Source organism: Pteropus alecto, unplaced genomic scaffold, assembly GCF_000325575.1.
Source record: "Pteropus alecto unplaced genomic scaffold, ASM32557v1 scaffold61, whole genome shotgun sequence".
NCBI lineage: Eukaryota > Metazoa > Chordata > Mammalia > Chiroptera > Pteropodidae > Pteropus > Pteropus alecto.
Genome location: NW_006434835.1, coordinates 16990392 through 17016405, shown reverse-complemented (window position 1 = coordinate 17016405; position 26014 = coordinate 16990392). Strand labels below are relative to the sequence as shown.

At 38.9% G+C, this 26014-nt stretch overlaps 1 protein-coding gene across 1 annotated transcript in view; it reads right to left on the bottom strand.

The window, feature by feature from the left end:
* BABAM2 (BRISC and BRCA1 A complex member 2) overlaps positions 1 to 26014 on the bottom strand; it is a 349865-nt gene that overhangs the window by 146333 nt on the left and 177518 nt on the right. The window contains exon 7 of the mRNA XM_006910348.2: positions 21928 to 22037. Within this exon, the coding sequence (XP_006910410.1) occupies positions 21928 to 22037 (110 nt within the window). The remainder of the gene's footprint in view (positions 1 to 21927; positions 22038 to 26014) is intronic.

Sequence of the window (26014 nt, the reverse complement as noted above, 5' to 3'; positions counted from 1 at the left end):
ACACTCTGACAAGCACCGCTTTGGAGATCCAGAAAGCCACTAAATAAAACAGCAAGATTCTAATTCAAAACCTTCAACAAAGATTGAGAGGTCTCAAAGCAGCAACACCAAGTGGAACATATTAATTACTTTTCAGTTTCAATTAAATAGCAAATTAGGTAGCTAAGATTTGGACTACTCATTCTAAAGTCTTAAAAAACAACGACAAAGGCCAAATTGAAAAACTGCTTCAAAAATGAATATCAAGAAACCTACATTTATATTAATAGAGTAAAGCAGAAGAAAAGCCTTTTAGATAGCAAAAGTTATTGCTATACACTTTGAATTTTCGAATACGCCAACTAGCAGCTCAGAGAACAGGTGTGACAAACAATGGGCCAATTTAATGCCCATTAGAAGAAAAAGTATGAGCAAAATAACCATTTGTGAATAAGCCTCTGTAAGGAGGAACATCCAAAAAACAGGATCCAAAATCCTAATGTGTCTTTACATTCTTAAATGCTAAAGTCATGGGGGAGAAGAAAACAACTCAAAGTGAAATGTTATGAGGTGTTAATGTATCAAAGTGTTAACCACTAAGAATAACACACAAAACTGCTCAAGTGATTACTGGAAGTTTTTATTACGAGGACAAGCAGGGGTAGAGAAGAGACGTAGCGGAATAAAGCAGAGAATGGCTCTGCAGAACAGAAGATCCACGACACTCTCCCCCCCTAAATTAATTACAAACTGAACTACTGGCAAGGAACAGCATATAAACTTTATGTAAAACTCCTGGTGTAGCCAAATCAACTGGATCTGTAATCAGAGCTCAATTCCTAATAGCTGGTGACTGTCCTTTAACACTCAACTCAAATGGCACCTCTGTGAAGCCTGCCTTCCTTACCCTAAGCGAGAGAAAGTGATTACAATACTCCTTTTTGGTATCTTGGTATGATATTATTTTTACAAACCAAAATACCGATATTTCTGTTAGTTTAACAGCATGATTTCAGAGTAGGTGAGCATCTTGGGCTCTTTCCAACTGCTGGTTCTCGTCAGCTCTTCCCCCACCCTTATTCCTGCCTCCCCAACTGCTTGCACAGACACCTTAACTGTAAAGCAGGTGAAGCCTCCCAGCTCCTGCTATATCCCCTCCCCTCACCAAAACCAAAAAAGGCCCAGGCTAGACCTGGGGAAGGGGGAAGATCTCCTGAAGTTGAGGGACCTCTCCCCTGGGGAAGGGTTGGCCTAGAGAGAAATCAAAGCAGGTTCCGAGGCCATTGGCCAGAGCAGAGAAGTGCCGGATGCGCAGCAGGTCCTTAAAGCTTCACTCTGGGAAGAAGTTCCAAAGCCCTGCTGCATAGAGCTGGCACTTCCAGGACTCCAGGGCAGAGTGGCTGGGGTCCATGGACTTTCATTCCAAATTCTTTAAAACAAGAGTTTTAAACCTTTAAGAAGTGGGCTGCTAAATATAAGTGTGGATCTGAGCACACGGTGGAGAGATGGGGGGTGGGGGCAGTTTGTTATAACTAAAACGACTCAGGACCACATACCTAACGGAAAGTTTACCCTTCTGCATGGTAGATTCATTTGGATTACTCCTTCTAAAATTATTCTTTTAAAATAAAAGCAGCCCTTGGAAGGATTAGGTTTATCACGTATTTACAGTGCCGTGTAAATAATCGGCCAGGCTGCCCACTCTCTGCTGAGGTGTTCCGTGAAAAAGTGATGAAATTCTGTGTGAAGACCACTGATCCCGAAGGGGTCTAGCATCCCAACAAAGGCCCAGAAGCTCTCCTCGCCAAGAAAAGATTTGAACTGCATTTTCTCTTTTTACAGGGAAATCCAGAAGTAGATTAAGTAGCAAATGTTAAAAATTTTAGGTTAAGGGAAGGACCAAATTGTATCAAAGTATTCGAACTATCTTGCCTTTTAGTTTTTCTCATTTTTTAATATTAGTTTTTCTCATATTTATTATACTAGTTTTAGCTCACTATTTAAGATTTATTGTAGAAAAGCCTGGCTGTGTAATGGAGTTATTCCATGCTTTAGGAGCAGCTGACCTGCCTGGAGCATGGAGGCATAAACAAGGCATCACAAGTCATCTGATATCAGTGAAGAGAGCTGCAGACATAGTGTCCGAGGGACATTTCGAAACCTCATACACATTTACTTTAGATCTTACAAAGTAAAACCAAAAATCATAGGTACCTTTAAAGCCCCTTGACACTATTCACCAATCACTCACTCATCAAGAACTCTCACCCACAAATTTCATTATAACACTACCTTCTGTGGCCCCCTACTTTCCTTAAAAGAGTCAGACCTCAGGGAACTGTTAACACTAGGTTCCTTTTCAAAAACTCTAATTGGCAAAGTCATTAAGTAGCAAGATCCTTTTCATCATTCTCACGGTCTTGTTTTCTAAAGATTCTTTTCCTATTAGCACGATAAAGAAACCTCCATGGATGATGATAAACCCTGCAGTTGCTGGGAGGGTCATCAGTTCAGTTCCCATGTTTCACAGGTCGGGGAACTGGAACCCAGAGAAGTGAGTGAGATGACTTACCAACCCACGGGGACATGGCTAGAGGCAGAGACCAGGGCCACAACACAGTACTCCTGCCTTCTGGGCTGGCTCTCCTTCCCCAGGGGTCACTGCCTTCCCAATAGAAAACTGCTCTTTCCCAGAAGCGTTCTCAGTGCTCAGCGTGGGCGATGTCTACCAACGGGTGCTCCTTTAACAGCCACGAGAACACCTGCGGGTCGCTCTCAGTTAGCTTACCTTAGATCAACTAAGTTACAAGTCCAAATTTAACATCAGAGCCTTTGTCAATAGATCCGTGATCTTTTGAGGAAAGAGAAAGGAGTTCACTCCTTTCTTGTGGTTGTCAGGAAAAAGAAATGGCTGTCCTCTAGCTCTCCTGCTTCCCCACGGGATCACCGTGTGTCCGAGGCATTCTTCTCTTTCTTACTATCAGCCCTGCGAATGGCACTCTGCCATGGAGAAGGGTATAAGGGACAGTAGATAGAATATGAGCCCTGGAATCAGAGAAGGCTGGATTTTAATATTCCCTCTACTTTTTACTTGCAGTGTAAGTTACTACGCTTGTCTGAACTATAGTTTCTTCACTTGTAAAATATAAAACATCACCTTCCACATAGGATCTTTGCAAGTATGAAATGAAATCATATATTTACAGCACGTGTCTGGTTCACATGAGCTCCTCAGAGAAATTAGTTCCCTTCTCACCTCTTCTGTTACTGTTGAGATTTTAGACAAGTAATTTAACTAGTTAAACCTCCCTATATAATGACAGATAATATATGCTTCTGATGAAAAGACACTATAAAAAACAAAGTGATTATTAACCATCCAGATGAATACCTGAAGGCATCCACTTTGTAAAATAAGCAAAGGTTCCGAGTCACTGATAAGTATGCTATGGCAGAAGCTGGTCCTAAGGTGCCAATTTGCTAATGTAAGAGGGATGCCAGGGCCAAAGTGCCAAGGACACGGACTAGAGCAGCAAGAGAGGGAAGCTGAGTTCTCCACTAGAGATGTTGAGCACCAAAGTGAAAATCTGAAGGGAGCTAACAGCAAGGGAGAAGCAGAGTCGAAGGAAGCAGCAACGGTGCAGCTGGCAGAGTGCTGGACAGGACCCCAGGAGCCCCGCGTCCCACTCCCCAATCTGCCCGAAGAGGTCATGAGAGCTGAGCAAGTCCTTTAGGTATTGATTTTAACTCTGGCAATTAGGGATGGCAATACCTGTCCTATCTAGCTTGCAAAGATAATCATGGAAAATGTACTTTTAAAGTAAGAAGTACAATAAAAACATAAAATTAAATTATTGTTCCTTAGCCAGTATACAAAGATAGGAAATGACAGACTAAAATAAGGAAGCCCTGAAGGGTGATGACCGGACAGGAGGATAGAAGCCATCGTCCTAACTAGGACGACACAGGTAAAGATGCAAAGGAATCTTTTCCCTCTACTGGAGGGCTCGTTACCCAGCGCTCAGCAGGCCGACTGAAATCCACCACGCCAAGGGGCAGGGCAGGTGATAAACAGGCACAATTCATACTCTAAGTCATACTCAGCTTACTTTCAAAAAAGACAATAAAAACACAACAATAATACTGTTTCCATTCCCGTCTTTAGAACAGTACCCCGGGCCCAGTGTTCTCTCAGTTCCTCTCTTTACTGTAATGAGTGACATGATTGCCTTGCGATTAATATTCAAGAACCTAGATCATGGAGTGACAAGCTTTTGTGAACATACCCCTTGAGTTTGAGCTCGTTGGCTTTCTCAGGGTGACAGTGTCCACACAGACGACTTAGGCGGTCATCTATTGCTAGGACACTTGATAACTTAAGAAAGATAAGAAAGTATGTTGTCCGCTCTGTGCTCGCTCTGGCTCCAGTTCTCCGGGTTCTGGGACGTGTAGAGGGTTTCATAAGCAGTAAGGGGAAGCTGCTCAGCACTGTTCCAGATAACAATCCAGAACGGACTGACAGCTCGGCTCTTGTTTGCCCTGCACTTACACTTTGCAGAGAAGATATGTCTGGGCTTTGGGGGCCCCTTGTGTATGGACTCCTATTGGGTGAACGGAGTCTGCTCAATTTGCTGTGGCTGGATCACTGCTGGCTCCCTGCCAGCCCACGAGGCAAGCTGCACAACCGACAGCTGCTGAAGAAAAAGAGTTGGGTTTGTCCCTCAAAACGTGGTGACATACATGGCAGGCACTATGACTTGATGGAATCCTTCAGTACATCCAGTTTCCTTGGTAACCTAATTATGTACTGAATGGTTTCCATGGCAAAACACATCCCAGAGTCCAAATAATCAACATACACATACGATCTAAGAGGTAACTTATTAGTGGGGGTTGCCCACACTTGAAAGAATTAGTAAGCTTAAAAAACTGTCTTGATAACCTTATTGTGACATCACAGTCGATGTCTCGGTGCAGCCTGATTTGAAAGGCTCCATATTAGGGAAGGGCCAGGCAAGCAGAGAGTCAAACCTGGAGTGTGCCAGTCTGAGCCATGTGACATGGTTTCCACAGTGTCCGATGTTCCAAGAGACAAGATCCTGATCTTAAATGGCCAGAAAACCGCAGAATATGACTAAAGTACTTCAGAGACTCCTAGAAACCTCTTCTAAGAATAGGAATAAGATTCTCAAACCTAACAAAGTGTTTAGTTTATAATCTGGAATTCAAAGGAAAAGCTGTTATTACTTTCTTCCCCAACTGGGGTGATACCATCCCCTTAGGGGACATATGGAAATGTGTGGGGACAGACTAAGTGGTCACAATTACTGAGGGGTTCTTCATATAGCAGGCAGGGGCCAAGGATGCTAAATGTCCTGCACTGCACAGGACAGCACCACACACCAAAATGAGTAAAAATGTGTCATACTACCAAAGAATTTCCTAATGGGAACAATGATCAATTTTTGATGTATTTCTTGCCATTTGCTCTTCCTTCTTTAAAAACAAAAGATAAAAATGGAGGGGGCAAAAATATCTAAACAATATTTTTAAAGTTCTATTTAATAAGGATGTTACATCACAGAAATGTGAATTTAAGCAAATGATATAAAAGAAACTTAAAAATGATTTGTTAAAATGAAGAAGAAAGCCACTTTAATTTCTAAGAAAGGACAGTGCTCCAGAAGCAGGCAGGGGCAGAGGCTCCAAGCCAGCTCAGGAAGGTAAATCTGTTCTGGGGTCTACTATTGCCTTTGAGTTCAGAAGCCCTTGGCCCAAGGTCAGGGTCTACACAGGCCCTCTCTTCACCCTGCAGTTAACTGAGACTCTCTAGCTGTCTTACAAGCAAGCAGTTAGTGATTATGTAGAGGACAGTCATGAAACGCAAAATCCTTCCTTTCCAATCTCCAGAAACGCTCCAAACGTTTAGGTCTGGGATGATCCTACTTTATTCTGCTGCTGGTCCAATCTCAGGTCCAAGACAATCTGCTGAAATGAGACTTCCTTACTTCAAGGACTCCCTTTGGGAGTCCTGAACACCTTCAAATCTGGACTGAATAAAAAAGTCCATATTGGCTTTTCTTAAAATTCATAGAAATGCTAGGAGTTTAATCCACATAAGATTTCTTAAGACTAGGATCCAAGCCAGAATGGATTCACAAGGGGGCTGAAGACTTCCTAGGCCTTCTAGTTTTGGTCAAAAGCCCAGTTCAACTTTAAGGTCTCAGAGGCTGAGTAGTATACAGAGTGACTCAATAGTTTCAACCACGCAACAGTCTACAGTGGCTCGCGGATAAAATATCTGCTCATATCTTATTAGCGATTCACGTTTCCTTGTCTGTGAAGTGCCTGTTCATGCTTTTTGTCCATTTTTATGTAAGATCTTTTTCCATTTTTTATTAAGGAGCTCTTTATTCTGGATAAGAATATTATATCAGTTATTTTAGGTTTATCATTTATATATTTAAATATTATAAAACCAAGAAATGGCAATTTGGATCTTCAATCAAGGACATATATGACCTAACATAGGAAATGTTGAATATCCACATGGGAAAACTTTAAAATATAATTACAGTAGGAAGCAGATAAAAATAGCCAACAGAAACTTCAACAAGTGGCTGACTTCAAAGGACATCATAAAGAAAAAGACAACTCACAGAACGGAGAAAATATTTGCAAATCATACATCTGATAAAAGCCAAGTATCTAGAACATATAAAGAACTCTTAAAAATAACCCAATTTAAAAATGGGCAAAAGATCTGAGTAGACACTCCTCCAAGGGATTTGAAAACATATGTCCACGTAAAAACTTGTAACATAAATGTTCATAGCAGCATTATTCACATTAGACGAAAACAAAACAATCCAGAGGTCCATTAACTGATGAATGGATAAATAAAATGTGACACAGTCATACAATGGAGTATTATTCATCCATAAAAAGGGAAGAAGTGCTGGTACACAATAAAACATGGAGAACCTCGAAAATACTGTAAGTGAAAGCAGTCAGTCACAAAAGACCACATATGTATGATTCCATTTACGTGAAATGTCCAGAATAGGCAAATCTACAGATACAGAAAGAAGATTAGTGGTTGGTAAGGACTAGGGTAAAATGGGGACTAACTGCTAACGGGTATGGTGTGTTTTGGAAGGGTACATAAGATGTTCTAAAATTGTGGTGATGGTTGCACAGCTCTGTGAATATACTCAAAAACACTGAATTGTATACTTTAAATAGGTTAACTGTATAGTATGTAAATTATATTTCAATAAAGCTGTTATTAGAAGAAATAAAAGAATAGTAGGCTAAGGCAAAGTACTGAAGGAGAGGAAAAGAATGACAGAATGCCCTAAAATCAGGGTGACAATTTCAGGTTCCAGCCATAGTGCATTTTTCTGTGGGCATTAGGGAGGGTCATTAAAAAGTGAGCAGAAAACACAGTTTGTAAGAGGCAGGGAAAGTCAGGAAGAGAGGTGGTATAGAAAGCCAGATTCCAGTAAGTAAAAGGCTAGACCAAGTTAACTGAAAAATATAAGAGTCCAGATTAAAACGGCAAGAGTCAAGATAAAGCAAGAGCAGTGTGCACTTAAAGATAGGAGCGCGTGCAGGGCATACTTTTAGCTCTTCTTGTCTGCCCTTCATCTTTCCCCTTTGTTTCAGTTCTGTCCAACATTCTCTATAAGCCGTATCACGTAAGAATGACCAGTGGCTCTCAAACATTTAGTGAGCATACGAATCACCAGGTACTTGTTAAGAGCAGTTTCTTGAATTCACTCACAGACCTTAGATTCAGAATGTGTGTGGCCTCAATCCAGTTTTAACCAAATCCCAAGCTCATGCTGATGCAGGTGTTCTGAATCACAGCACTGCCGACTACGGTCTGTGCCCCCACCCAGTGAAGCATGAGGTAGCATGTAAGAGCCTTTGAGAGTTAACCCTTCTGTGCCTGCATGTAAGAGCCTTTGAGAGTTAACCCTTCTGTGCCTCCGTATCCCCGTGTGTAACTGAGAGCCAGTATTTCCTATTGTGCAGAGTGAGTAACATTTGTAACATTATCAGTACAGTGTCTGTCATGACCAGTGCTCAGTGACTGCTGGATTGCTCGTCTATGATTCCTGTCCTTGGCCAGCTTACCCACTGCAGTAGCCAGTGGACATCGCACTCGTATGTTGAGAAGCAGCTTTAGAGAAAGAGTTCTTAATTCAGGGTCAGTGGATCCCTAAAAGGCATGGGCCTAGAGATAAGAAAATCTGTGAATCCTCTGAAGAAGTTATCATAAGATTCTCTAATTTGGGGTGGAGTTGTGAGCACCCAAAATCAAGAGTTGCTCTCTTACAGAAATCTTTAGTTCATTTCTGTCCCTCACTTTAGATGTCTGTTCTTACATTTTCCCCACAAGCTTACCCTAACAGGAATTTGAGTGACTGATATTACCTAAAATCCTGGTGTATAGCATCGGGAGTGGAATTTTCAAAAACTGGGGTCCCTGAACATTTCAAGAGGATGAGAAAGATGATGATGATGTTGATTGAAATAGCAGTAATAATAATAAGAACAGCAACTTGCCATGTATCAGACGTTTACGATGTGCCAGGCACTACGCTAAATACTTTATACACATTCTCTCATGCAATCCTGACAAAAACTGTATGAAGATTATAGGTGAAGAAACTGAGTTATAGAGGTTAAGTAATATACACTAGTTCACATAACTAGAGAATGGCAGTCAGGCCTCAGTCCCAAATCTGTCATACTGCCAAGCAGTGCCCTTAACCAATGCCTCCCTTCACATGTCACTAAAGACTTAATCACGATGGGAGCGGTGAGCAGGCCAGGATAGAGGGCAAAGTGGCTGTTGGGAGCAGAGGTGAAGATTCTGCTTCTGGCAAAACTATATTTATCTTCCAAGGGTTGAGAATTTGGGCAAAAGGCAGAATTGGGCTTTGTGGTTTGTTGATCTTTGAGAGATGTAGTCTTTGGAACTAAAATGTTGGAGGACTCTTCCAATAAGGCTATAAAAATTGGCCCCAAAATGTAAATATGCAAAAGCTGCTCAAATCAACAAAGTCTGTGAGGAAACTGAGAACCAACTAGAAAACGTTTGCCCATGGAATGGAAAACAGAAAAAAGATCAAAGATACAAATGGAGAAATGCACTTTAAATATGGTACCAAGTAAGGAGCTGTGGCTTTCCTTCCTGAGATTCAGGGAGAATAGGAAGTACACAGTGAATTGGAGAGACTCTGAAAGCAAGCTGGCTGTACAGCACACAGGGTGTATGTAAGTACTAGAGGCTTTGAGTTTGGGGGTACACAGGAATGGGATAATAATTGGAGAGTTCTGAAGGGTCCAAGATTTTATTTCCACTTCTAATTGCTGTGTATGAACTGTGCACAACAACCTTTATGTTTACTAACAGAAAACAGTTCAATGGTGTGAATAACAGACGTTCCTAAAGCCTAGCGCAGGTACAAATAGGCTCTTAAAGATTTCTGAAGGATGATGACAGTAGATTGGTGGTTCTCAACTGGGAATAATTTTGTGTCCCCCGCCATCCTTTGCTCAGGGGACACTATAGACATTGTTGACAGTCATGACTGGGATGTTGGTGAGTGCTACTAGTATTTATAGTGTAGAGGTCAGGGATGCTGCTAAACATCTTTCGGTGAACAGGAGAGCACCCCACAAAAAAGAATTATCCAGCCCAAAACGTAAGTAGTGTCAAGGCTGAGAAACACTGTGGTGGATGAGAGGGACCGCAGCACAGTGCCCCAGACAATTACAAAACGTTCCAAAGCCCCACAGAAAAGAGCATTCGCTACACGCAGAACTTCCACCAAAGAGTGAATAAGTTACCAAATCCAGTAAATTTATCCTAATCTGTTTTTTTCCATTTTTTTTTTTACAAATTAAACTAAAATTACAATGAAAACACCTAAATTCACTCTGAAAAAAAATTAAAACATTATCAATAGACTAAAGTTCCCTTTGATCTCAATCCTCAATCCTGTTAGAGTCAAACTGCTTAGATTCTAACGGTGGTTCCACCATTTGCTAGGTATGTGACTCAGGCAAGTGTCTGACCCTCTCTGAATTTCAGTTTCATCACCTATAAAATGGGGACAATAGTAATAGACAATCTTATAGGGTTGTTGTGAGGACTGAATGAGTTAATGGGTATAGCATACTTAAAACATGTGACATAAATACTCATTAACTGGTAGGTACTAGTAGTATCCAGTATATACATACATACAAACTCCCTTGCAGAAAATATATACTACGGTTGTAATGTTTAACTTTTTAAATATAAAAATGATTCTGCTCATTTCTCTGATGTTTGCTCTTTTTCTTCAACTCAGAAATCTTTCCCTGTGAGTACATAGAAATCTACCTAGTTCTTTACTGTTGCATTCTATGCCAAAGTATTTTAAGTCATTTCCCTACTGATGGCTATTTTGGTTCTTTCTACCATTTGGACTCTTAACATCAAACTCTACACTGACCTAGACCAAACAGGGCAAAGGTAATTTTTTTTTTTAAGAAAGAGTATGCAAAAAGTAAATAAACAGTCAGTCATGAATAACTCTAACAGAGTGAAAATAATAAAGACCGATCACCAAAACAAATCATATGTACAAATACTTCAAAGGGTATCCTTATTGTATGAACAGAAAAATCTGAAATTTTAAAATAATATGACCTATAATCTGTTTTTTCAAGGAATCAAATATGATATTATTAAAGTTAATGAATCCTTAAAAGCTTTCAGAATAATTTTCTTTAGCTCTAACACGTATATTAGATTGGTCATGTTAAACTGATTAGGAAAAATGTACTAGGTCAGAGGAGAAAATGAAAACATGGAAGTATTATCACCCTTTGGTCATAAACTCCTTTCTCAGAGAAACATGGCTATAAAAATCTGTTCCAGGATGAAAACTTGGCACAAAACAAAACAATCTTACATCATGCTCTTTAAAGATCTGGGTGGAGTAGGGAGGGAGGGAGGGATTACAAAGTGGGAGGGGGCAGTTCTTGCATGTAGGGGAAAAAAAGGTTGTCAGTAAAATAAATTTTCCACTGATGTATAACTTCTACAAATTAATGTTTTGGTTCAGCTGAAATCTGGCAAGGTAGAAGATTTTAGTCTTTTTCAAGAATGACCTCTATTTTGTCGAAGCTGTCTATAAAAGATAATGTTCGCAGACAGGATGTTCATTCCTTGTTATGGTCCTATGTACAATATTATGTTAACTCATCGTTTGTTTGTTTTAAACTAAAGGCTTCTCCATTCATTAAAGTCATTAGTGCTGCTAGTGAAAGACAGCGTGTCTGAATTTTAACAAGTACAGAAAAACTTCAATATAATTATTAGTCCTATATTATGAGAATCAGAATCAGACACACCAGAATCAAATTATATGCTCTTTAATAAAAGTTCACACAGTAAAATCTGACAACATTGGTGTTGGACCTTTCCTCCAACAACAGTCTAAGGGTTTCCACTTTATACACTGAGAGCCTTAGTAATTACCTACTTATACCAAACACTAGTAATCAAGAACCATGCCATTACTTTTGGTACTAAATAATTACCCTTTGAAACCATGTTGTGGACATAACAAACCATATACTTTTTTAGAGAGAAGATGAGGTAGAACCACTTTATTTTTAAAACACGACTGACATGTCCCCCTATCCACACCCACACTCTGCTCTGAAAACTAAGTGAAAAATATTACATTAATGTAACAGATCAATTCACAGGGCACTGTGTGGATGGAAACATATTGAGAAAATGAGAAAATAGTGGAACATCTGAGAGCCAGGAGCCCTGGAAAAGGAAGTGCTGTAAACCACATGAGCTTCATAGAGGTCAAGGCCCAAACACAAGAGGAAAGCTCCACAGTGAGTTTCAACACCCTGGATCCTTAGCCCTTCTGGAGCTCCTCTGTCCCCACAGTGAGCTAAATTAAGAAACCTAGGTGTTTGTGTTGGGCAGAGAGGAGTGAGAGTGGCAGAGCTCTTCGTGGATCAGTTACTCCACTAAGAGACAAAACAGTAAGGTTTAAAAACTGCTTCCTAACGTAGTAATTATGTTAGCTATTTTGAGAGTTAGAAAGTTAAAATGTGCTCTTATTTAAACAAATATCAATAAATATAAACAATGGAATTCTTGGGACAATGGCCATTCACTATATATCCCTTATAACAAATGTTTCCAGTCTGTTGGTTTCACAACACTGTAGGGCCTTAGACTTGATATAACAGGTTTACTAATTTACTGGATAGCAAGCATCTGAAGACCAAATAAATGGGGTGTGTGTGTGTGTGTGTGTGTGTGTGTGTGTGTGTGTGTGTGTGACATCACATACATAAAATACATATATGTATATACACACGTGTATCCTATATCTACATATGTGTACACATGTATATACACACATCTGCACATAAGTATATATATGTACCCACGTTTCAAACATATATACACATACTGTTGTGATTAATACAAGTTTGTTTAAAAGGCATTTAATTCATCATTTATTAACATAAAATGCTAAAATATATTACTTCTATCTGTATAGGGCTATGAAATGCTTTTTAAATTTTTATTTTTTTACTCACAGGAACATTCACTCTTTGTGATCCACAGCTCTAAGAGCTCTGACAAGTGCACAGAGTTGTATATCCATTACCAGAATCATGATAGAGAACAATTGCATTGTCCTAAAAACGTTCCCCTGTGCCGCCCCTTTGCAGTCAAGCCTTCCTTCTACCCTCATGTAAAAGGTTTTGACATTAAAAATGGTCCTCGCACATAAAAAGTGATGGGAATAACTGCCTCATAATGTTGATAATCATCTTTTTCATAATCTTATGCCACATTAGTTTCTACTTCCACCCACTGTTTGACAAAAAGGATTAACAGGATAGCAGGAAAAAAAGACCTGGAGGAGTTCGAACTTCAAGACAGCGTGAAGAAAAATAATGCTGGAATGTGATGCTAAGCTAGATATAGGTAGTAAAAAAACAGATAAAGCAAAAAGAAATATGCCTAGAAGGTACAGAGAAAAGCTCTGAGTTGAATAAAGCTGATGAGTGATCATTTATGAGGAAAGATAATGAACTTTGTTTTTAAGCAAGAGAATGATGAAATAACTTGTGTTTTAGAAAGCCCACTCTGCCTGCAGAGTGGATGTGGAGATCAGGTGGACTATTTCAATGGTCTACTTGAAATAATGGTCTAGTAGCTCAGGTAAGTTATCTCAAAGAATAGAGGTTTACTAAAAACCACAAGAAGAACAGAAAAGAGTTTCAACAGCTACAAAGTAGAATACCACTGGACTATCATCCAGAGAACATCCGCAACCACAGTCAATCCTCACAAAAAACCTGGAGCAATCAAGACACAGTGCAGAAGGACATCTCTCAGTATGGCCAGCTGGATAATCTTGAGTCTTCCTGCTACGAAACATGTTGGATAAAAAACTTTAAACAAATATCATTACACTTCTAAAAAATTAAGAATCCACAGGAGCGCCAATTCCCGGGCACACCACCTGTTGGTCAAGTGTGTGGGACACATGGTTTGCGAGGGGCTGTGAGCATGGTGGGCGGTTTTCTCGCCTGTCCAGTAAAGAGGCACTTAGAGTGTTACAGCACGGGAGTTACATGGATCAAGCTCTGCTTTCCAAAGCTTAATCTAGCAAAGAGTCAGAAACATAGAGCCTTGAAACAGGGTGAGGGTTAAGGGTGGAGATGAATGTGAGAGCTATCATGGAGGCAAAATCAACCAGCGCTTGTTTAGTTGTGGGAAGCAATGGCCAGAGGAAGTTCAGAAATAGGATGCCGAGGTTTCATGGCTGGGGCCACTGGGATGGTAAAGTCACTAACAAAAATAAAGAACAAAGGAGAAGAGTAGATTTGGGGGAAGGGGAGAAAGGCAGTGTTGGAAGATAACTGGCACTTTAGACATTAAATTTGAAGCTTCAGTGATTACTCTAGCATAAGATAGTATAAAAGGCATTAAAAATGCAGGACTGAAATCTAGAACAAGGATCCTGAGATGAGGTTTATGAATCGGCTTCAGAGAAGGTTGTGTTACTTTCTCAACTGTATTTAAACTTTTTGTGTATGTACATTTTTCTGGAGGTAAAGTTCATGGCTGTCATCGGATTTTCAAAGAGGTCTGTCTCAATCTGTTGTTCCTTTAAACATAACATGTCAGCCTTGGATACTTTTAATCTTTGGTATCAATTTCTTTTTATTTAGCCTGTTTGAGATTCATTGTCCTTCCTGCATCTGAGGATTGGTGCTGTCCAACAGTTCTGGAATATTCCAGGCCATTTTCTCTTCCACTTTATAATTTCTCTGCTCCTAACTATAACATAGCCTAGTGTTTTCGTTAACCACCACTCTTCGTCTCAGACCTTCCATTGAGGAGTATTTTCCTACTTGTGAATAAATATAAATGAACACTGACTGCATAAAACAGTAATATAATGCTCAGTGTTCAGAGCCTTGCTGTTGAGATGCACTGTTACCCTGAAAATCATGAACTTCTCATCTCCACTACAGAAAACACTGCACAAAACTCTTGAGATGTTTCGCAGGAAAGTGCTACGTCTGGTTTTTAAAATGAAAACACATTATATCTTACAGTTTTAAGCTAATCATTATGCTGTAGAGAGGAGAACAGCATTTAAGAGAAACAAGGCACAGACCTGCCCAAAGACAAAAATAAATCTAAGATAGAGCTTAAGGGTCAAATAAGTGTAAGCAAATTGTCCTAGTGAGATTTGAGTTATCAGAGACTTATATCCATCTTCTTTTTAAATGTATATTTTCTGCCAAAAAAGAAAGCTAGAAAAAAACACCAATATATCCATCACTAACTTAGGGACGAGGGAGGTGGGAGTTCTACACCAGAATGTTTCCAAAAATATGGTATTTGGGGGTTGATTGATTTTCTCCCCCAACTAAATTCCATTCTGGTTCTTTTTTTGTAATGTTTCAAAGTACAAACTGAGCTCTTAATCTTTTGGGAGGCACACACAAGACAAAAGGCCAAACTCACTAATGAAAACTTGCTGAATGTACTTTTCAGAATTCCATTCTAAGTCACGAAGAACCCCTTTGGCCCTGCTCCCAGACTCGTAAGACGAACCTCTCAAGTCCCTAGAGGCTAAGAGAGCTCGCTCCACTAAAACCAAATACACATCTCCTCCTGACAGCTGGTTGCCTTAGCATACTCAGGCGTGTATATTTATCAAAGGGCGGGGGGAGCCCTCCAGGAGCACAATATTTATTATAGGATTATCTCAGTGACTCAAGTAAACATGAGTAAGGCTAAATTAAACTATGTTTACTATGATGTTCTATTACTTAAATCCTGACACAAAATTACCCCATGAGATTTGGGGTCTCATTTCTTGAGACAATTTGATGCAGGTTTTAAAAAAAGGCAAGAAACATCTTTTTTTCCCAAATCTATCTGTGTTTAGCTATATGATTTTCTAATTATTCTTAAAAAACCTTTTGAGTATCTAAAATGAAAATTTTCTATCCTGTTCAGATGTTGAAGTCAGTATTAAATTTAAATAAAATCACAAAATATTGAATTTGCTCCTTGCTTTAAAAAAGCCTATTTTATCTGACTTATCTGAAATTAATATCCATAATCTCATGAAATCTCATTCATAATTTTAAGTAGCATTGTTTTAATTTTAAGCTCCCCCTATCCTTTCCCTAGTCCTTTAGTCAAGTTTAAGTTTATCCCTGACAGTTGATTACAGGCTTCCCTAATGTTCTAAGTGACCATGTCTGTGGCCAGGCACATGTGGGAGGGAAAAGGAGGGAAAGGGAGGCTGCAGAGGCCACAAGAGGAGTAGATGAGGTCACATGAGGTCAAAATCCTAGTTACCCCTCCAGGATTCAGCTGATAAACCATGCCTATAAAAGGAAGCTCCAACTCTCAGAAACATGACCGAGGGCCCACAGGGAAACAAGCCTGCTGGCTAGCCACAAGGCACGGTGATGAGCAACAACCATGGAGACCACTTGCATTTGTAGGCACAAGGATCCAAAAGATTCAAAACTTCCTGCCCACTAGGGAGTCCAATCAGTGGGGGCTGCAGCTGAGCTCGGCAGAAGGTGGGCTGTGGCTCACCAGCCCTCAACAGAGAGAAACGAGGCCCACCTATAAGGAGTTTATAGTCCAGGAGAACAATATGTCGATAGAGGCACAGACACAGGAGGGGAAAGTGTGGTCTTACTGGGGAGACAGGTGGTAGTGGTCAGGAAAAGTACCAAGAGGTGGTGGTCAATGAGAAGATCTAAAAGGATAGACAGCACTTGGACAGGTGCTATGGGAGAGGGAGATAAGTCCAATGTTCTGGTATTAGAAGCAGCCCAAGCAAAGGTACAGAAGTGAAAAAAACAAAAGGTGTGTTCATAGGACATCATGCAAAAACCCGGTTTGGCTGAACAACAGGGTACATCTAGAACCCAGACGGAGGTAGAAGTCAGCTGGGACTATCACAGAGAATACTTTGAATGCCAGATTTGAGATGTGTACTTAATTCGGTCGGTAATAGGGAGGCACTGCTGATGTTGAATGAGGAAAAGATATTACATGACCTTACCCTGAGAAGAAAGTGACAGTTCTGTGCTAGATAAACTAAAATAAAAGGCCATCAGGAGACATGGCAACTGAAGGACTGAACTAGGAAATGAAAGTAGGGATGACAAAAATGAAAGATACTGGAGAGAGAGACTTCTAGCACAAAACAACAGGTTGGCCAATGCTTTTGAGATGTGGCTCCTGGGCACCGAAGAAAATGAGTGTCATGAATAAAAACAGGGTTGTGAAGAAGAAATATTAGTTTGTTGGAGGAATGATAAGTTTGGTTTCAGACATTTTGAATTTGAGATGTCAACTGAACACACAGGCAGACATGTCTATTAAGTGGCTAGAAAAACAGATCTGTAAACAAAGAGAAAAGCTGGAATGTGAAATTGTATTTGGGGGTCATCCACAAAGAGGTAAGGCCACGAATGAGCTCTAGGAATGGAATCATGGGAAACGTAATTTAGCATAATTTAACGGGTTGACAAAGAAAGTAGAGGCAGCAAAGGAGACCGGTAAGGGTCTAAGAATTCCAGGTTCTGGAGGGGAAAAGATGTATTATGAAACACATGCTGGAATGCTATCATGAGCCTCAGATGGGATGGTAAAGTGAAAAGCAGTTTGAACATTTAAAAGCACTAAATAAATGCATTTTTATTACACTTACAGCAGTACGTGTTTAATCTCTAGAAAAGCCACATTACACTGGAAGAGCCAGGCTTCCCAAAATCTTCCAAAGTCCCCCCTCCATCAAATCAAATCGAAATATGATCTTCTCCTCCTTTGAACACTTATAGTACTTAGTCTTCTCTTAGGTATTTCTACAACTCAAGACATTTATGTAACTGAGCATCGACCATGTGCCAAATACTGCAGTGGGGACTTCCATATACATCCCCACCTTGAAGGAGATGAAACTGAAACTTGAGATTTATTCCCCTTTACAGGAGATGAAATGAGGCTCAAAAAGGTTAAGTATCTGGAGTAGGATTGCCAGCTAATAAGTGGAGGAACAGAGGACTTCTGATGCCAAGTCTTATCGCGCCTCTTTTACTAAAACACAAGTTGGAACTTGCCGTATTTGTTCTTATTTCCCTTACTACATTAACAGCAAATTAAGGGCACAAGTCATATGACATTTATCTTGCTGTCCTCTGAAACACTTGGTCAATTCTCGTTGCACCTTCACTGCCTGAAAGAATGAATGCACATACTTGCAGGCACGCAGCCCTCGTTAATGTGAGCATTTGTAAGCTTTGAGTACTTATTTCTAAGGCAGACTCTAACTCAACAACAAAAAGTTCTAAAAGCAAAATCTGTACTTGTGAAAGATGCCACCTGGTCTGCCTCAGGGGCTGAAGTCCTCTTTTTATGCACCGAGTGGGAACAGCACAGGGAGTGACGAGCCACTTTTCTTCAAACCACTCCCCCAGACCAGCTCACACCAAGAAAAGGGTCCACACCTTTTGGGGAAGAGAACTGTGCAGCCTTTGCTGACCGTTTAACCTCTGGTGTCACTGCTGGAACTCTCAACAGTCTGGGAAGGAGGGGTGGGTAGAGAATGTTTGGTGCCAGCTCTGATGATGTAACCTTACAATTCTAGCTTTGCTGCCAGGAAAAAAAAGGCAACTGGTTTGGAAACTAGTTTTTCTTCCCCCTCCCCTAATATTTGACGTCAGAGTTTTGCATAACTGACTACTAGGTTTTGTTTGCATACCTCAACATTTTTTTTTTTTTTTTAATGAACAGTAACTAATTCAATGGACTGATTTGAGTTCCTTGGAAAATAAATGTATAGAGCCTGAAATATGTGTATTTCATAAATGCCCCTTTTTTGAGAAAAAACAGGACGTTCTCAGAAGCATTTACTTTGCAAACCACATACAGGCACAGTGGGAGACCAGGAAACAACACGCATCGAAACACATAAAGGCGTGCAGTCATGTGTTCCAGCGCTGCCAGAAACACCAGACAACTATTCCAGAACCCCGAGTAAACAGAGAGACTTCTGAAGTGGGATTGCATTTCAGAGCTTCATAAATTATAATGCACTGGGGAGTTTTCTACCCAATGTCTCTGACAGATGCTCCCTTTTGTGGGAATTGTCTAATTGGGGACATTTTGTATCCACATCCCTAGAAATCTTTAGGGTCCAACAAATTGATCCCTTTTCCTACATGTGATGGCAAAAGTCCAAAGTAGCCTTTTCCTGCATGGACAAGCTGGGGCAGAGAGAGATGGGGTATCTCCCAGGCTTAAGATATCTTTCCACGCCCATGGAGAGCAGATGGTGAGAATGCAAGCCTTTCGTCAATTTTTACCTAATATCAGATCAGGCTATTGGTCTCACTTGGGCCTCTGCTTGTCAAATCCACTGTGTGGGGCTGAAGACTTCCTAGAAAGAGCCACAGTAAAAGCCAAAAAGGAGTACAAGCCTCAGCTAGGGCAAGCGTCTGGCGTTGGCTTTGGGCGGGTCCACGTGGGATGCTTTTCCCATGACTCCTGAAAGAACTCTCCAAGTCTGAGTCTATAATCAATGCCTGGAAAGCCAAGAGTCGACAGGATAGTATGAAACACAGAAAGGAAATGAGAGCGTAACACAGTATCAAAGGGAATACCAACCCCTCTTCACTCAGTTCTTAACATCTTTCTTTTGACCTTGGCCTTACTCAAATGACATTATTTCTGTATACTCTAAACTCTACAAAATCTTCCAAAACTCTGCAAGAGTTAACCAAAAATATTAATAACTTTAGAGAATGTGTAAGCCCTTAGAAAGTCATACCACAATGTGACCACTTTCCACTTAAACTTGTCTCTAAAACGTCATTTGTATAACTTCTACTTAAGGATGTAAAAACTTTTTGGGAGGTTGTTCTTTTCATTTTTTGTTTTGTTTGTTTGTTTGTTGGTATTACAAATACAGCTCTACTAAGTGAATTTTTATCAACCAGGAAAACTGTAAGACCTCATGTAACATTTTCATATTTTCTTGTGAGAATTACTTATTGACCTAGAATACAGCCAATCAGGTTATTCTTTATTTAAGGAACAAAAGACTTGTTTCTTGCCCTTGAGTAGCCTGCAATTTAGTAAAAGAAAAAAAAAAATGAACATCATTGACTAAATCTATGGTGAGCAGATTATGAGAGTGATACAAATTCATATACATGTTCAGGAGGCTAAACTAATTGTGCTCAGGGAAAATGGTTGCTAGAGATGACATCCGAATAGGCCTTAGAAAAATGGATACTATTTCAACAGGATATGGACATTAAAGAAGGGCACTTCACATGGAGGCAAGCTTTAGCAAAAGCAAAGAAGCAAGAGAGTGCAGGTGAATTAAGAAAACTTCAAGTGACAGAGTCTGGCTGAAGAATAGGCTACAGGAGGGAAAATAAGAAATTAATCTGGAAAGGTACGCTGTGGCCAGTTCTTAACATAAAATGAACATGGAGGAAAATGTAGAAAGCTAGATTTTAGAAATAGGAAATAGGAAAGCTAGATTTTAGAAATAGAAAGCTAGATTTTAGAAATAGGAAATCACTATATCCCACACTAATAATTTTTCACACCACATCTTAGATCTTTAGAGAGAGAAATATTTTATTAGCAAGTTTATTTGCAAACTAGATGCAATAGCTTCAAAGAAAAATAACGTGGGAGCTAGGAAAATCGTTTTTCGGAACTGGTAAATTCTTGGCTGCAGCTTAACTAATATATTCTTATTACCTACATCTCGGGATTGTTTCATTAACATCTCTCTTTTCACATCACCAAAATATCTTCTTAATTTAACTCATTAGGTATACACTGAATGGCTACTCTAGAACTAGTATTTGCTCACTTATTACCCATCTTCTCTTTTTCGGCCCCATTTGTCCTGTTAACCACTCACTTACTTATTCATTCATTCATTCTTTTCCTATGAACTATATCAATAAAAATAACAATAATAGCTTCTACTTGCTATAATGCCAGGCCTTGCAATCAATGCTTTATGAACAATATTTAATATAACCCTCAAAACAACACTTGGACATAGGTATTATTATCCCTATTTTACAGATGAGAAAAGTTCAAAGATGTTAAATGTTTTGCTAACTGGTAGGTAAGCTGAACCTGGGTTTAAACCAGATGTGCTTGACCCCAGAACCTTGCCTGTTACCACTTCACTGTACTGCCTCCAGCACCCCTAACCCACTGATACGGGTTTAGATTTTCAGTTGAAAGTTAAAACCTTCGTTGAGCACCTGCTACTATGAAATCCTGTCCTAGGTACTGTCAGTGGTATACAAATAAATGAGAGAATGACTATAGATTACTGATGCTCATAATCTTCCATATTTGAGTATAAAGAGCTATGTCTTACAGCATGTGTAAGATGGTAAGTTCATGATTCATGAATTAGAATGACTAAGGTCAGGGGTAAAAATGGCTTAGTATATGGATGTTGAATGGTGACCACATGTCACAGACAGAAATCAGCCAACCTTGATTAAATGACTTAAGAGAGAATTTTAATAATACATTTCAATCTGCGTCTGTAAAACTCTCTCTGCTGATGAAAAATCTGTCCTGTCAGAAGTTCCCAACCAAATCTGGTTGCAATCTATTTTCAATGAACCCCGGCTTCCTTTGAACTAGAATAAGCTACTAAAGCATTTTAGCCAACAATAAGCACATTGTGAGGCTAGTCCTTGTAAAATTCATTACTGATGAGTGAAGTAGTTTGGTTAAAACAAATGTAATATCAAACTACTTATACTATGTAACCTGAATGTTGTGTAAAATTATACAGAACTATTTAGACACAGAAAAATAATTCAAGCATGTCATCTTTTCAAGCTATCTGCCTCTAATATTACCTTTACTAACTTCTGAATAAGTGTTTAATATTTTCAAGAGACTAGTTACATTTTTACAAGTAACTATAATAGTTACAAATATGTAAGAAACTGGGTACGATGTTGTTCTGCAGTCTTCTTTAAGGTATAACCATACCCACCCAGGGAACATATGGAAGGCACAGCAATTTCAGATGCAGTCTGCCTACTCATCTCTCTCTACAAAGGTACAGCGTTCATATCACGAACTGCGCAGCTGAGACTCATCCAAAGACTGCAATGGCAAATACTAACTGCATTTACTTTGCAACCTAAACTAATACAATTCATTTTAAGAAAACAAAGTCAATAAAGAAAAATCATTTTAAGATTTCAAGAGTGGCAAAAGAATTAAGGAGACACATTTGGTTAACAAGGAGAAGCACCAGGCTCCATAAAATTAATGACATTGATACTTACTGTTCAATTCGGGGTGACAAGTACAGCTTGGGGTACACCTGAGTGGCTTCAGTGTCCTCAAAACTGACAGAAAGAAGGGCCACATCTTCTCCAGGATCTTCATTTACATCCTTAAACAGGAAGCGAAAAACACAATGGCATCAGTACCTGCTCTCGTAACATCTTTTTGGTGATGAGCACACAGTCCACTATCATTGAGACTAGAAAGTGTGAGTTACCTGGATTCGAATTTAGAAGCTCTGTACATCCTTTGCCACATACCTTGTCACTCCCCTAGAGTGACTGCTTTCAAACTGTCTGACCAAAGCCTACCGCAATGAGGAAAAGACCCCCACCTGTCTCACTTGTTCCTATATTCCAAGACAGAAAGAGTGAATCTGGTGATAACAAAGAATTAGTTAAAAACATAGTTAACAAACTGCAGTAAACATATTGCTGGCAATACGTATAATGGCTTATAGTTTATGTATTTGTAAATGGCTTATAATTTATGTTTTATAGGAAGAATGAGTTATAATTTATATCAAAAGACAACAAAATCCTTAAATACCCAGTAATTTTATTATACCTACCTTGATAGTATGTTTTAAGTTATTTAAACTGCAAAAATTCCCAAGAAACATATCACTATGAAGTGTGCCACCATACAAGCAAATGGCAGGAGGTTATATACACATGTACTTTAGCAAAATGATTATAATGATTCATGTATGAACTATAAGACATAAATATCCTAAAGTCTAGTTATAAGAATATTATAAGACAAAAATATTGTTGATCCAAATATGTATCAGGAAACACTGAGAGGTTAATCAAATAATCTACAATAAAGTAAACTGATAATGATAAAGCTACACTTACTCTGACTTATAATTAAAAAGCAAGCACAGCAGCAATCAAATGTCATAACCATCTCAAGCCAATACTAATTATACACTGATGAAGTGTCCTGAACTAAAACTGTGGGACTTACAACTATGTATAGTTGTGCACTATACAACTATTGCCAAGTACCAAGTAGTTGTCAGACTTCTGAATAGAATACTGAGTGAGAATAAATTCTAGTAGCATGTGATTTTAATTTGTGAATACCAAATTTTAGTAACACTTAACGATTATTTTTGGTTGGTAGTAGCTCCAAGTCAAATACAATTTTTTAAAAAAATTTAATAGAATTGTACGCCTTCACCCATAGAGACTGTTAAGATGACCTAAAAATCTGGATTAGTACATAGGTCCCAGGAGGGCTAGGCAGCCATCCTTGGAGAAGCCCAACCTAGGTTTCAAAAATCACTGCCAGTGAGCATTGAGAACCTCAGATGTGATGTCCTTCCTTCTGTCTAAAACTAACCTCACCCCTTCTTTCCCAGCGTCCTGGGAAGCTGTCATCACACTCATCCTCCTCAGCATTAAAATCATCAGTCTTCTTGCTCTGCCTTCTATTGTGTCTATAGGATGTACAAAAGGACAAGGACCAGAAAGTCTCTCCCATATTAAAAAATAAAAATAAAATCATGCTGGTCTCTACACAGTTCCCTGGATTCTCTCTCCTCCCCTTCAAAGACTGCTTTAAAGAGCTGCCTACTCTCCCCGTCTCGACTGCCTTCGCACTTCCAGAGCCCAGCATATACCCACCCGCTCTGACCCTATTAGTTCATCAACATCGCTCCCACCCCGGGCATCCGCTGCACGCAGCAAATGCTTCTCTAGCCTTATTTTACTTGATCTCTAAACAGTATTTGACACGGGTGATCTTTCTCTTCTGCGACTCCTGTTTTCTTGCTTATAAGAAACTGCAATCTCCTGGTCTTCTCCTCTTTGGCCACCTCCCCCTCCCTTTTCATTCTTTGTTTCTTAACTTCTCCATTGTTTTTTGGTTTTACGTGGTAAAACTTAGGCTTGCTGTAACAAGTCAAACCATTCAGAGGTTTATGGAGAAAAAGGCTCTTCCACTCTCAATTTTCAGAGTAACCAATATTAACTGTGTGTGTAGCCTTAAATGGCTTTTTCTATACTCATAAAAACATACACACACTTGCATATAAATAGCTCTTTAACTTTTCTGTTTTGTTTTCCCAAATGGAATCATATTATAAATATCAGTCTACCAATTGCTTTCTAAATAGCCACATAATATTCCATGACATGAATTTATTTTTATTAAACCATTCTCCTAGCAACGGACGTTCAGGTTATTTGTAGTTCTTAGTCACTTGATAGTGCTATAGTAAATATCACTGTATATGTATTCTTTACTAGTGGGATTTATATTCCTTAATAGATAACGAGAACTGAGCTTGTTGGGCCAAAGGTTATGAACATTTCTCTTTTTATTAGAGTTTAGTAGATTGTTTTTCTTAAAATTTACAGCAATTCACATTTGGACCCATGAATTTGCATCAGTGTGAGAGAGAGCCGGTTTCCACTCATGCTGAATAACTAAATATTACTGGCTGTTGTCACTCTTTTTAATTTAATGTTGGCAATCTGACAGCTGGAAAATGGTATCTCAATTTAGATTCAATAAATGAAGCTGAGCAACTTTTCACTTGTTTATTGATCATTTACATTTCTGTAAATTTTCTAATCAAATTCATTGTCCATTTTGTTTTACGATTCTTAGACTTTTTTTGTAATTGCTGTTTATTAGGTTTATTAACTCTTGTCTACCACGTGTTATAAATATTTTCTCTCAGTCTAGCTTTGATGTTTTACTTTGGGGGCTCTTCTGATACCACAGAAAATTTAGGTTTCTCTAGAGTTAAATCTGGTCAAAATAATTGAGGTTTTTAAACTATTTCCCTAGTTTTTCATCTAACACTGTTATCATTTTATTTTTCCATGTACATTTGAATAGCTCTAGAATATATTTTTAGGTGGTATGATACAGTGAGTATGTAACAGGAGGACCTTAGTACAGTACCTAGAACACAGAAACTACTCAGTGTTTGCTGAATGAATAAATTAGTGAACAAATTAATGTTACTTCCTAACGTTTATCCTCCATATCTAGTGATTTTCAGGAACCTGCTTTCCAAAAGTTGCTGTCATCAGTGTTGTCTGGAAACTAAGTACTGACTCCTTGCTCTTACTCCCCACAATACTCCAAGTTCCCTAAAACTAGTGGCTTTAAAAGGAGAGCCAAGACTGAGAGTCTGAGTTTACCTACTGCTTTTTGCTTTTGCACAGATGATAAAATATTCACCCTTGAACATTCTTTTCTATAAAATGAGGAAGGAAAACTTTAAAAATACAGTCTCAACAAATAGAAACTATGTAATTATATTATATGACTCTAAAACTCATAAAATATCTAAGATTAATGTTAAAGCTAAGCTTGAAAAACTTCATATTTGAAGGACAAATTCATTTTGTGATCAAAGTTTAGAAGCAGTCCTCTTTAGAGTTAGATTGGTTACCATAAAGACAATTTAAAAAGTACTAACACTGATTTTCAGATACCTTTCCCGAATGGCTGAGTTTCCTTGTTAAAGGTCAAGGCTATGACTACAAGTCACAAAACCCTGTAATAACAAAACAAAACAAAACAAAAAAACAGAAAAAAAAAAAATTAAAAAAATGCAAAACTAGGGGCCACCGAAAACCATTTTAATTAGCAGCTTCATTCCATATACCCATGGATAATTTATAATTATTTCTCTTTCCTACTTTTTAACTTCTCATTTCGCTGTTTAAGTAAAAAACCAAATGCTTAGACAACCTCTAAACAAATGGAGAGACCTTGGTTTCTATAATCAGCATTTATCATGGTATCCTACAAAGAGTACATGAAACATTAGTCTGAATATATATTTTTCTGACTATATATTAGTCTGAATATATGTTCCCAGGAGTTTCTTTTACAAACTACTTTGGTAAGACTGATTCCCCTTAGAGTGGCACACGAGTTTTCCCCGAATTGGTATTTGATTCCTAATGGTTACCTAGGTTTGAGTGCTTAAATAAGCCCAAAGAGTTCCAAAAATACAAATCCACACAGTGCTGTTTCCAGTTTCTGCAGCTCTAACAGGCTTGTACATGTGTTCCTTCCCATCTGGGAAATTATAAAAGAAGCTCTTGTACCATG